Source organism: Mirounga angustirostris, unplaced genomic scaffold, assembly GCF_029215605.1.
Source record: "Mirounga angustirostris isolate CCGP_5_RB_7025 unplaced genomic scaffold, mMirAng1.0.hap1 SCAF_4, whole genome shotgun sequence".
Taxonomy (NCBI): Eukaryota; Metazoa; Chordata; class Mammalia; order Carnivora; family Phocidae; genus Mirounga; species Mirounga angustirostris.
Window position 1 is genome coordinate 85,483,561 of NW_026991712.1, and position 12,864 is coordinate 85,496,424.

Here is a 12,864-nt window from a genome sequence, read left to right on the forward strand (position 1 = left end):
AGAATATGATATTCATGACTCAGAGGAAGAAATTATATATTAAACCAGTTTTCTATTTTTATCCAGACTGACATTTAACAATACTTTCTTTGTTAATAGCATTTTATATTGTATATAGAACTATTTATACATGTGCATTATTAAGCAATTGCATTAACATTTGCTTCTCACTAAATAGGCAGGTAGATATTTTGCAGAAGAGACTATTGTGATTCAGAGAGTTCAAGTGACTTGCCTAAGGTCACACAGCTAGGATAAAATTCATCTGACTATGGCTGAAAGATCTTTCTAATAGTCTGTCTCTGCTCCTTAAACAAAGAAAATTCATCTCCTTTGTAAAGATTGATTTCTACAAGTAGATTTAATTGCCACCTTCTTTGTATCCCTACAGTATGTTGGACATACTTCTAAGTATTATGAATATTGATCATTTATCTTATAATTATGTTTGTCTATTTCTTCCCACCTAAACCAAGTTCCCCAAAGGTAGGAATCATGTTTGTCTTATGGCCTGGCATAATTTAGGTGCTTCAAAAATTCTAAAGAAGAATCAAAATCAATCAGTAGGATTATTTTAGCCTGATCAGCTAATGTGTAGATAGATAGCCCATCCCATGGATCATCCTTCTGGTTCTTGTCTGTTCTCCAACACTACACCTCGAGGCTGTAGGCTTGGCTGTGGTAGGCGCAGGGCTGTATCCTCCATATAGAGAAAAACCACAGCAGAATATTGCTGTAGTTTTAGCAAAGGGCGTTTCAATTCTTGGCTGGGGTGAGATGGGGTGGGAGGGCAGGTTGAAGAAGCTGATTGATTTTTTAAAAGTCTGACCACTCATTTCTCAGAGGTAGGAGTTGAAGAAAAGTGCTGTATCAAAGACTGATTACATGAAGATGTGGTATATGCATACAATGGAATGTTACTCAGCTATTAAAAAAATGAGATCTTGCCATCAGTGACAACATGGATGGACCTACAGGGTATTATGCTAAGTGAAAGAAGTCAGACAGAGAAAGACAGATACCATATGATTCCACTTATATGTGGAATCTAAAAACAAAACAAAAGAATGAACAAACAAAAAGGCAGAAACAGGCCCTTAAATAGAGAGAACAAACTGATGGTTACCAGAGGGGAGGGAATGGGGATGGACAAAATGGGTGAAGGGGAGTGGGAGGTCCAGGCTTCCAGTTATGGAATGAATAAGTCATGGGGATGAAAAGTACAGCATAGGGAATATAGTCAATGATATTATAATAGTGTTGCATGGTGACATATGGTGACTACCCTTGTGGTGAGCATAGCACTAACCTATAAACTTGTCGAATCACTGTTGTAAACCTGAAACTAATGTAACATTGTGTCAGCTAGATGTAATATTAGTTCTTTGAACCAAGAGCAGATAATGATTCCCAAACCATTAGCCCTGTTGTGAAGACAGAGTCCAGTTATCCTGCCTGATCTCTCTTTCACTTTCTCAAAGCGCACCCTCCATTCACACGCAAGTTTTATCTCAGGAAACATATGTAATTTATTTCTTCCTATTGGGAAGGATGATGAATAATTTGATTTGGGAGTAAGCAGAAAAATTGAGGAAGACCTTTTATTTTCTAATACTTTGCCTTCTTTCCTTTCCTTTGTACTGGTGCAGATGCCTGGCACTGATTTTGGGAACCATAATTACTGGACCACGGAAATTATCTGTTTCCTTGAGAAGAAGTGTGGGAAGGAATTTGCCATAAAGCATACAATGTGGGTGAAGTGGGTAGGGAGGTGTTGGGTGGACCTAAGAAATGGTTGAGGTGGCCACAAGTTTGTTAAGCGGAAAAGCTCAGGACTGGCCAAGGTGGGAATGTCCTCCCTTTTAAAAATCAAAATAATGTAACATAATGTAGTTTAAAGTCACATAATATTTAGGGCTGACCCAAAAAACATCAGTTCTCATGCCCTCCTACTGAGACATTCAATAGAGTCTCTTCCAAATCTTTTAGCTTTTTTATCTGGCATTTACTTCATATTTCTAGGTGATATGTTTCTTCTTTTATTTCTTAATTTAGAAATAGTAGACATAGATTTTACTTTTTTGTTATAGTATTTGAAATGTCAGCTTTCACATCATGTTGTATATCTGCCTTCTCTTTCCTCTTACCTCATCCTCCTAGTAGTTATATCACAATTTGGGTTGTATCAATAGTTAGTGTTTACATTATTGTCGCTGTGTAAATAATATCCACTGTGGCAGCCAAGTAGAATATTTTCATTGTTCCATGTCTTGAACAACCCTTTGTTGTGAGGTTATATATAATAATTTATTTCAACAATTTATTTGTTTAGCCGTGCCACTACCTCCAACTTATTCCTGAAATGCCTATTCTATCAAATACTTACTAGAATTTTCTCTCAAATGACCAACATATCTAATAATCTAAGAAATCAGATTTCTTTTTCTGGGACACTCGCCCCATCCCCACTGAGTAATTCTTTTTAGTCACCATCGCCATCTGCTGACTATTGGTGGAATGGAAAGACAGAGTTATGAGGTGCAGGGCTGATGTTTTTAAGCCGGAAAATGTCCTTTCTATGGTATTTGACCTTTGGAATGACAATCTGGAGGAAGGACTATGTCCCTGTGATAGGAGTAGAAAAGAGAATATAAAATCATGAAATACTCTCTCTCCCTTGCCCCATCATCCTCTTCTTTTCTGTGTTTTCCTAGAAGAACAAGTCTGTTCCAATATTCCTTACGATGCTGTGGTCATTCTAAGCCTTTGTCAGATCCAACAAAGGAAAAGGGAAAGATGGGCTACCTGTTTTGTTTTTTTTTTTTAATTACAGCTTTATTGGGTATACTTGATGTGTGATAAACTACACATATTTAAAGTATATAATTTCATGGGTTCAGGGGCACCGGGGTGGCTCAGTGGTTAGGTGTCTGCCTTCGGCTCTGGTCATGATCCCAGCATCCTGGGATGGAGCCCCGCATCAAGCCCCGCATGGAGCCCCTCATCAAGTCTCCTCCCTGCCCCCCCCACATCACCTGCTCAGCAGGGAGCCTGTTTCTCCCTCTCCCTCTGCCTGCCGCTCTGCCTGCTTGTGCCTCTCTCTGTCAAATAAATAAAATCTTAAGAAAAAATAAAGTATATAATTTCATGGGTTTTAACATATGGATACCCATGAAATTGCTGCCACAATCAAGTTAATGAACATGTTACTCCGAAAATTTCCTCTTGCCCCTTTGTAAGCTATCCCTCCCTTTCACCCATTCCCAAGCAACCATTGATCTCCTTTCTGTCCCTATATATTAGTTTACATTTTCTAAAATTTTATAAAAGCGGAAGCAACCAGTATATACTCTTTTTTTGTTATTGTTTGGCTTCTTTTGCTTGCATGATTATTTTGAGATTCATCACATTGTTATGTGCATTCGTAGTTTATTTCACTGTATTGCTGACTGGTACTCTATTGTCTATGGATTTATCACAATTGGTATATCCATTCATCTGTTGATGGACGTTTGGGTTGTTTCCAATTTTTTTGGTTATTACAGAGAAAACTATAATGAACATTTGTGCATAAGTCTTTGTGCTGACACACATTATCATTTCCCTTGGGTCACTACTTAGAAGTGGAATGTTTAGATCATAGGATAGGTGTATGCTTAACTTCAAAGAAACGGCCAAACCATTTTTACAGACTGGTTGTACCATTTTGCATTCCCACACGCAGCTTATGAGAGCTCCACTTCTTGCTAACACTCGATATAGTCAGTCTTTTTAATTTTAGCCATTGTAGTGGTTGTGTAGTGTTTTCTCATTGTGACTAATTTGATTTGCATTTCCCTAATGACTAATAATGTTGAGTATCTTTTCATGTGCTTATTTTGAGCTACCCATTTTTCAATATTCCACTGATACTAGGGGCTAACCTTAAGTTTGGGCAAAAGAAACAGTGTTACGACAGGTACCATGGAAGAATCTCATTCACCACTTGGCCATGAAATTCTTAACTGACTTGAAATTCCCACATCTGAGGGATAAAGTTACTCTTCTGAGTTAAGAGAACCAATATAAGGAGCAGTTAAGAAGGAAGTCGCTTGTGTGGAGGCATTCGAGGCCACAGCTCCACAACCGGAAGTTTCAGTGGCTCTCTGTGGTTTCCCTGACAACACAGTGTAGCGATGAAGAGTTAAGGTTCTGGAACCCAACTGCCTGGGTTCAACAATTATGGTCAATTAATAAATTAATTACTGTTCAACCATTTATGTGCTGTGTGATTGTGGGCAAGTTGCTGTACCTCAATTTCTTTATATAAAAGTGAAGATGAGACTACTACCTTCCTTAGAGAGTTGTGAAAATTAAATGAATTCATATGTTAAAAATCTTTAGAACATTCCCTGGTAATTTTAAGCTCTCAATAAATGTTAGTTATTAATTTAAACTCCTTGGACCCATTTTCAAGGTGCCTCATAATTTGGCCTCTGCCCATCTTCTGTTCCGTTACTTCCTATCTACTTCAGTTGACTTTTGCTGGTTTCCTCCCTGAAGAATGAATCTATGCACAACTCCAGATGGTTTCCATTGTCCTGGAAGGCCCTTAGCAATTCAAATCCAACCCAGTCTTCAAAGATCACTTCAAATCCCATCCCTTCTATTACCTCTCATTATTATTTATTTAGTTTTCATCAACTATCTTTCCATCTGAATTCATAACACCACAGAATTTAGGGAATAACTGCACACTCATCACTCCTGCATGTGAATCAGTTTTGTCTCCCTACTAGCCTGTAAACATCCTGAGGGCGGAAGTGATATCTGATACTTCTGATATCTGATACTTTGTCTTTACTCCATTTCAAGCATCTGTAAAGAGATTCAACACAGGCAACAGAAGAGGATGTGAAGAATTCATAGCTTTAATAACAGATTAGTTAGGGGTGGGGATGCTAGCTTCTTTCTCATCTGTGCCTTTCTCCAAAGGCAGAGTTTCCCTTCTCCCAAGATCCAGACAACCCCCATTTCATTTCTGAACCAAGAAAAAACACATCTTACCCACTTTTATTTATCAAATAGACTCCATCCTTAATCATTTCCTCCTCTTTCCAAGAGAAAATATTGTTGGATTTTTAAATCTCTCATAGGTAATGATCATGTCTTCCTCTTTCAATTCTTTCCTCTTAAAAGTCTCAACCCTTAAGTTTTCTACTGGTCATCATGACCCCTGTAACCTCTGCGTTTGTTGGGATGATTTCAGGAGTAGATGGACTAGAACAATCACTTATCATAACTGGGACTGGGAAAATGGACAAAGAACCCCTCTAGAAGTCTAGATTGCAGAAGCTTTGCCCAGAATCCTTATTCTGTGATCATTTCAGTCCTGGCCTGCAGCCTTATCTGACTCTGGTTAAATGTCATTATTTCATGTGTCTTCTAGTTCCCACTGTTTCCTTCAGTGAATCTTCATGTTCTTCCCTGCCTGTTTCTATCCCCTGATCATTTCAAACCAGTCATGGGGTTGCTGGCCTAGTTACTGAATGCAAAGCCACAGAACAAAGAGCCCAGACACAAGTGGGGCCAGGAGGGCTCCTGAGGAAAGAGGAACCCCGGCATCTGAGGGGAAGAGGTGCAGCTTTTCTAGGTCTGGCAGGAAAGCTCGGGCATCCTCCAAAGCTGCCTGAGCTGCCACAGTGAAGTTGGGATCACCAGAGATCAAAACATCAAAGACACAGGAATGGAAGTAAGCGTCTTCAACTGGCAGCCCTTCCTTGCACAGCTGTTTGGCAGTATCCATGGTTATAGCTCCCCGACGACTGCGTTCTGAGCGAGAGAGTCGCTGACTTGGGGGGCATCCCCCAACACAGAGCTGCAGGTCCTGCTCAGCTGAGAAGGCCCTGGCCACATCCTCTGCTACCCTGATGGAGAAGGAGAGCTGCCCAGCTGTCTGCCGAATGATTATAGTTGTGCCGATATAGGCAGCTCGGATCTCCACGTGATTCCCAGGGTTAGCAGTTCGAATGGATAAACTTGAGCCCCCAGGTCGGTCACCTCCATTGATAGAACCATCTTCGAAGGCTGCTGGAAGATTGTCCACCTCAGCCTGGTAGACCTTCTGATCAATGCATTCCTGCATGTTCTTAAATATAATGGTAAGCTGTGAGGGCAAGAGGGAAAACAGTTCATTTGGGGCTCAGTGCTTTTGTCCCCTTAACCACAGTCGGGCCTCACGCACAGTCAGGGATCTGATCTGGGCAGAGACGCCAGGCTTATGGTGGCCTTCCCTCACTCTGATCTCTTCCCTGCTCAACCCCTCCCTCTCCTTTTTGGTCTCAATCTCAGCAACTCACAGGAGAAAGAAAAGTTTCCCTTCAGGAACTCCTCAACCTAGGGCTCCTCAGCTCTCCTCTCAACGTTCTCTGGTGTTTTCTGCATTTGAGTGAAATTCCCAGCGAGGGAAAGTGACCTAAGGAGCAAGTGCTTGGTGGGAGGGAGTGGCGGGAGATGCGGGGGCAGTCGAGGAGTAAAGGGAATGGCGAGCGTTGCTGCGGGACGGTGGGGAGGGGAGGGAGTGGTACCGCGGGGCGACCATGAGAGGGTCTGGAGGAGCTGCTGAGTCCCTGACCTTCCGGGTGGCGGTGGCGTTGGCCCCCGATGCCACGGGGGAGCTGGTGGCCTGGACAAAAAGGAAGTCATTATCCAGCAGGGGCCAAGCTCCTTGGACACGGCACGTGTGAAAGTGGTGGTGGAAGCTGCGCACGTGGGGGTCCCCGAAGGAGGCGCAATGCAGGAAGCCCGGGGGACGACCGTGCAGCCGGGAAAACTGGCCTTCATAGTCACAGGGGTCCGGGGCTGGGGGGCCGGAGGAGCGGACGGGGCCCGAGCCTGGGAGGGCGGGGCCGCGGGGCGGGGGCGGGGCCGTGGGGCCCTGGCGGGAGCAGTTGTGCTGGATCATCAGGTCCTCGATGCCGTGCACCGCCGAATGGAAGGCCAGGTCCCCGCGGCAGGTGCGGGCGGTGCGCCGGGTGCAGAGAGCGTAGGAGCGGAGGGCTCGACAGAGGCCGCCGGAGCCCACTCCACCCCGGCCCCCTCCTCCTGCTCCTCCTCCTCCTCCTCGAAGTGCTCCCGGTGAACCCCCACCTCTAAGGCTCAGGGTGGATGATACATACTCAGCATTGCAGCGGAGGATCTTGCATTGAGAATGAGCTGAGGACAAAGGGAGAGGATTGTGAGATGGCTCCTAGATTCCTGCTTAACTCTCCCAAATCTGATGAAGGGAGTTCAGCTGCTCCTAAAACCCAACTGATCCCGAGTTCCAGTTCTCTCCCCGGTCCCCAGCTCCCAGCTCCCTAGTTCCTGTGTTCACTCGGTCTTGCTAAAAATGTGTAAGCCCGCTGGATCTCTTCTCCCTGTGGATCAAGCGCTTTTCCAGTGCCCTTCCCTGGAGAGTCAGGAGAGAGAGTGGAACTCCCCAGCACCCATCCCTTCTCCTCACACATGCTCACCTGCCCACCCTTGCACAGCAGAGGACCCTCTAGGTTCCCCAGCCCTTCCCTAGCCCTTCCTTACCATGTCCACAGAGGAGCAGCAGGAGGGTGAGAGTGCTTAGAGTTGGGGGGTTGCCATGGGGGGACCGGCTTGGTTCCCCCATACCTATCCGGCCAGGTCCCCCCAGGCTCTGGCTCTTTCCAGCTGATGACTCTCCTACCTAGTGAATTTTGACCGGACCTCCTGTAAGGGACTGAAAAAAGAAATTTGGCTGGGCATGGGGAGAGAGAAGAGTTGAAGATCATTCAGGATGATGTGAAGAGAATCTGGGAAGATCAGGGAAAGGATGAGTGAGCGGTCAGGAGTTTGGGGAGAATGGGGCTCCCCAAACTGTAAGTGTGGCTGTTAAGCCTCTGTGCCCTGCTCTTGTGGCCACTGTCAAGGTCCCTTATGCAATACCCTGAGGTGGGGGTGGGAGGAAAGTTGATTAGACTGGCGGGGGGGGGGGGGGGCGGGCGGGCAGAGTCCACTGTATTGCCCCATCCTGAGCTACCAAACAGCAGAAGTGTCAAAAAAGGAGGGATTGTGTGGATGGATCAGACCCCAGTCATCTCAGTGGGCTCCTCAATAGAATTAGGATCTGAAAATACTTCAGAAACACACCACTTATTTGCCCTTCCCCATCCAGAAGGGACACCCTCCAGGGGTCATTCATTTCTCTTCCTCCTTTGTGTCAGAACTTTTAGCAAGAAGGAGTGAGGGTAAAATACCCACTCCCTCTCTAGAACATCAGTATTCAAAGGAAAAGGGTCCGATCTCTTTCATCTACTTAGAGAGCTAAGATTATAATCCCTCTCTCTCACTAAATAATGGGATGAAAACCAAGCATGCAAATCAATATTTGTTTGGGCTAAGTCAACAGTTCTTGTATTTTTTTAAAAAAATTTTTCCAAATCTGACTGAAGAACCACTCTTTTCATCTTCCCTTTGCAAATTCAGAAGTTCTCAGTCTTTTGATGAGGACAGGCCTTGGGGAGGGGCTAAGCTCCTCCAGCCAAACTCCCCTTTCTTGGGGTAAGGATATGAGTGGGGTCAGAGTCATGCAGGAGGGAGAACAGGGTGGTGAGACTAGAGTGTGGGGATAAACCATTTACAACAAGGAGTAGCCCCCACCATTGGCAGCCCAATGTGAAGGGCACTGCTGAGTAGGGGCAGGGTAGAAGGGTACCAGTGACTAATCATCTGAGGCTAAATTTGGCCTTGGTGAGAAAACCACAGAATAGGGGATATGGGAAACTCCTAAAACTTCATCAGAAGTCTGAGGCAACAGGATAAGGAGAGAGCTAAAACAGCCAAAGGAGAGATGGAAGATTAAACTTCAAGAGGCCGGTGGCCAGCAACCAGTAAGAAATAAGACAGGAGAAATGGAGATGGGGCACCTTGGTATGAAAGAGATCCTAGCTTTTGGACCAGATACATTCAAGTAGGTGTCATAATTTTCTGAAAGTCTAACTTCATTCCAAAAGCTTATTAAAGGAATTGCAATTTCATTTTGACTTACTGTTTCCAGAGGTCAAACATTACTCTGATATCCAATTCTCCAGCCATGACTGCCTACTCTGTCGGTCAGCTCCAGCCAGGGGATCCCCCGTCTCCTTCTCCATGTCTCCCCCAGGTCCCCACACCGGCTGCAATCTCACTGGGGTCAGGGAACCAGAGAAGGTTTGGCATGGGGGGAAGGGGGAATAAATGGCTGGCCAGAGTACTGGACAGCTGAGCGGGGGAGGAGGTGGCTACTGAGTTGACTGTTTTAAAAATAGCTAAGTCCAAAATTCCAGGAGCGTTAGTGGGGGTAGGGTGTGGGTGGCGCGAGTGGGGAGGGTAGGAGGATTAGAAAGAATATGGAGTATGGGGTGCCAAGTGGGGAAGGGGGGGCAGAAATATTATAGGCAAGTCAGATATCCACTTCCAGGTTATGTGACTCTAGTCACTGCCTACTCCAGGCAGCCCTCCAGCATTCTCAGTGATGAGCTCCCAGCCTTTAAAAACTGGAGTAGGTAATTACATACCTTTCTTTCACCACCCTCACCCCTGCTATATTGAATATTGCATTTAGTTTCTACTGAACACATCTAGGAGGTAGCTGACTTCAAATAAGGTCCATAGCAGAGGTAGTTCACCTTCCCCTCCCCCATCTTTGCAGAGTATTTCAGAAGGACTAAAAAAGCCAGCTGTCCAGAGAAGAAATCTGAGCTCTGAGTTGCTTAGGACGAGGGTTTGTTTCAGTCTAGCAGCTCAGATCCTTGCAGCTGTCTATCCCCCTACCTCCTCCATTTCATTCCCTTAGTTTATACAGCAGTTCCTCTTCCCTCCCTCTCACCAACTCACACACAAAATATAAGCTTCTGAGTTGTTAGAGGAGGAGGCTAGCAGAAGCAAAGAGGTGAAGAAGGAATAGGGATAGAGTTTTTTGAAGGTTACTAATCCACAGGGGACGGGAACTTGGAGAGATAAACTGAGGAAAAAAGAGATTCAGAATGATACTTCTGTGGAGTAACATAACCTTGTGACCTTTTAAGATATTGCAACCAAGGAATTTAGCCATGTCATATTTTTGCAGCCATAGGCATCTGGAAGGCAGCTATGCTCACCACTATACCACCAACGCCGTCTTGCCATAGGCATCTGGGACCATCATCTCTTACACTTGCCAAGCGAAGTGAACACAAAAGCTGACTCCAAACAGTGTCACTAAGGCATTTGATTAATTGGCTTTGCATTTAATTCAGAATCTAGAGGTCAACACAGTACTCTTCTCTTTATTATGCATATATCTTTGAAAAATTTAGATTTCTCTCAACCACATGAGTCCACAGCACAAGGATATAAATGCCAACCAAACTATGCAAGTGACTTTAAAATGCAGTAATTTGACTATGACATGCCAAGTGGGATACACTCTAAGGATAAAAAGAAATGCAAAAGTATCTCCCAGGAGTCATACTGTTGGTGGTAGTGTTGGTATTGCCATTGTGCACCTAGAGTGGGTGTGTTGTGGAGTAAAACAAACACGTATTAATGCTAGTGTCTTTGTGAACCAGGATTTTTGGTGTAAAATAAAGAGATACAGATTTATCATCGATGAAGTTAAATAAGAACTCTGTAATTCTGATTTAAATTGAAAATATAACTGTGAGCTTGAGGCATATTTTATACCAAAACATTTCCTGGCTTTATTCTGAAAAGGCCTAGAAGCAATAACCCAGTAGCAATGACACCACTACATGCAAACTGGGCTTTCTAAGCACCATTTCCCACTGAAAGGAGCTCCTTAGAGAAATAGCTGAGTTCAGGTATGGGTCAGGAATTGTGCAAGATAAGCAAGGAAGCCTTCAAAAACTAGTAGGATTGTATCAAAAGGACTCAGAAGCAACTAGAATAGTTTACACTGGCCAAAGATGAGACAATTTAAGTGTCAAAACGGATACTGTTTGCATATTTGATATGTTCAACTATCATATTTGTATCAAATATGTTTCAATCTATGAGTTTCCAACAATACTTAAAAACAAACTCATTACTGGAGAACGCTAGGGGATCAACTCGTTATTTTGCAAACTGCTAGTAATTGGAAAGAATCAAGCATTTATCCTATTTTTCCTGTGGGAATTTAAGATGAGGAGGAAATTTCTCTTTATAGAAGTTTTCCAGCAGACAAATGAAGAAGAAATGGCATAATTAGAAAGTGAATATTTATAACTCCTAATGAATTCATGTGTCTAGGCAGTGATCAACAATGGCTGTTATCCATCATGACAGGAGAGACTCCTGATCACAGGTGGATTCCAAATTCCACCTACTGAAGCAGGCATGCAAAAAAGCCCTTTCAGTCTGAATCTGATCTAGTGTAGAGCTAACTACTAATTTATAGGAAATACAGGAGACATCAAATGATACCTCAGAGGTGCAAATCCAGATTGTGGGAATACTCTCAAGGACAAAATGACCTGGGCTTTTCAACAAACTGAAGAAGAAGAAAAAGAAGAAAATGGAGAGGGAACTTATGCATTAATAGAGACATCAAACAGTAGCTGAGTATGGATTTTATTGGATTCTAATTCAAGAAAACAAACAAAAATTATGAGACAGTTGGGGAAATTTGAATGCTAATGAACAGTTCATGGATACTTAGTGATTTATAAAGTTGTCAGTGTGATAAGTGGTACTTTTTAAAAAGCAAGCACTTATCTTTTATAGATGCATCTTGAAATATCTGCAGATGAAATGATGTGATAGCTGCAATGTTTATAGGTCAGGAAGAAGTGATAAAAGAAGATTGAAACATGAATTGATAATTGTTCAGATTGGTAGATACTCAGGTATTCATTACCCTAGCCTATTTTTGTAAATGTTTGAAATTTTCCATAACAAAAATTTAAAGTCAGAAATTATCTATGAGCCCTGATATGATATTTTATGTGGAAAACTCAAAAGACTCCACCCCAAAACTGCTAGAACTTATATAGGAATTCAGTAAAGTGGCAGGATATAAAATCAACGCACAGAAATCAGTGGCATTCCTATACACCAACAACAAGACAGAAGAAAGAGAAATTAAGGAGTTAATCCCATTTACAATTGCACCCAAAACCATAAGATACCTAGGAATAAATCTAACCAAAGAGGCAAAGAATCTGTACTCAGAAAACTATACAATACTCATGAAAGAAATTGAGGAAGACACAAAGAAATGGAAAAACGTTCCATGCTCATGGATGGGAAGAACAAATATTGTGAAGATGTCAATGCTACCTACAGCAATCTACACATTCAATGCAATCCCATCAAAATACCATCCACTTTTTTTCAAAGAAATGGAGGAAATAATCCTAAAATTTGTATGGAACCAGAAAAGACCCCGAATAGCCAGAGGAATGTTGAAAAAGAAAAGCAAAGCTGGTGGCATCACAATTGCGGACTTCAAGCTCTATTGCAAAGCTGTCATCATCAAGACAGTATGGTACTGGCACAAAAACAGACACATAGATCAATGGAACAGAATAGAGAGCCCAGAAATGGACCCTCAACTCTATGCTCAACTCATCTTCGACAAAGCAGGAAAGAATGTCCAATGGAACAAAGACAGTCTCTTCAACAAATGGTGTTGGGAAAATTGGACAGCCACATGCAGGAGAATGAAACTGGACCATTTCCTTACACCACACACAAAAATAAACTCAAAATGGCTGAAAGACCTAAATGTGAGACAGGAGTCCATCACAATCCTAAAGGCGAGCACAGGCAACAACCTCTTCAACCTCAGCCGCAGCAACTTCTTCCTAGAAACATCGCCAAAGGCAAGGGAAGCAAGGGCAAAAATGAACTATT

The 12,864-nt window shown here is 43.2% G+C and overlaps 1 protein-coding gene across 4 annotated transcripts; it reads right to left on the reverse strand.

Annotated features, from left to right (window-relative positions):
* Positions 1–4,892: 4,892 nt before the first annotated feature.
* HJV (hemojuvelin BMP co-receptor) lies at positions 4,893–9,211 on the reverse strand. 4 transcript variants are annotated; one of them, XM_045870627.3, is made up of 4 exons: positions 9,038–9,211; positions 7,558–7,729; positions 6,614–7,194; positions 4,893–6,145 (listed from the first exon to the last, which is right to left on the reverse strand). In XM_045870627.3, exons 2-4 carry the CDS (start codon positions 7,637–7,639, stop codon positions 5,522–5,524), a joined length of 1,287 nt encoding a protein of 428 aa, XP_045726583.1. In that variant the 5' UTR covers positions 7,640–7,729; positions 9,038–9,211; the 3' UTR covers positions 4,893–5,521. The 4 variants fall into 4 exon arrangements, with proteins under 4 accessions (XP_045726583.1, XP_045726584.1, XP_045726585.1 ...); XM_045870628.3 differs by having other exon boundaries at positions 7,558–7,747; XM_045870629.3 differs by lacking the exon at positions 7,558–7,729 and having other exon boundaries at positions 9,038–9,210.
* Between the last annotated feature and the right edge of the window lie 3,653 nt (positions 9,212–12,864).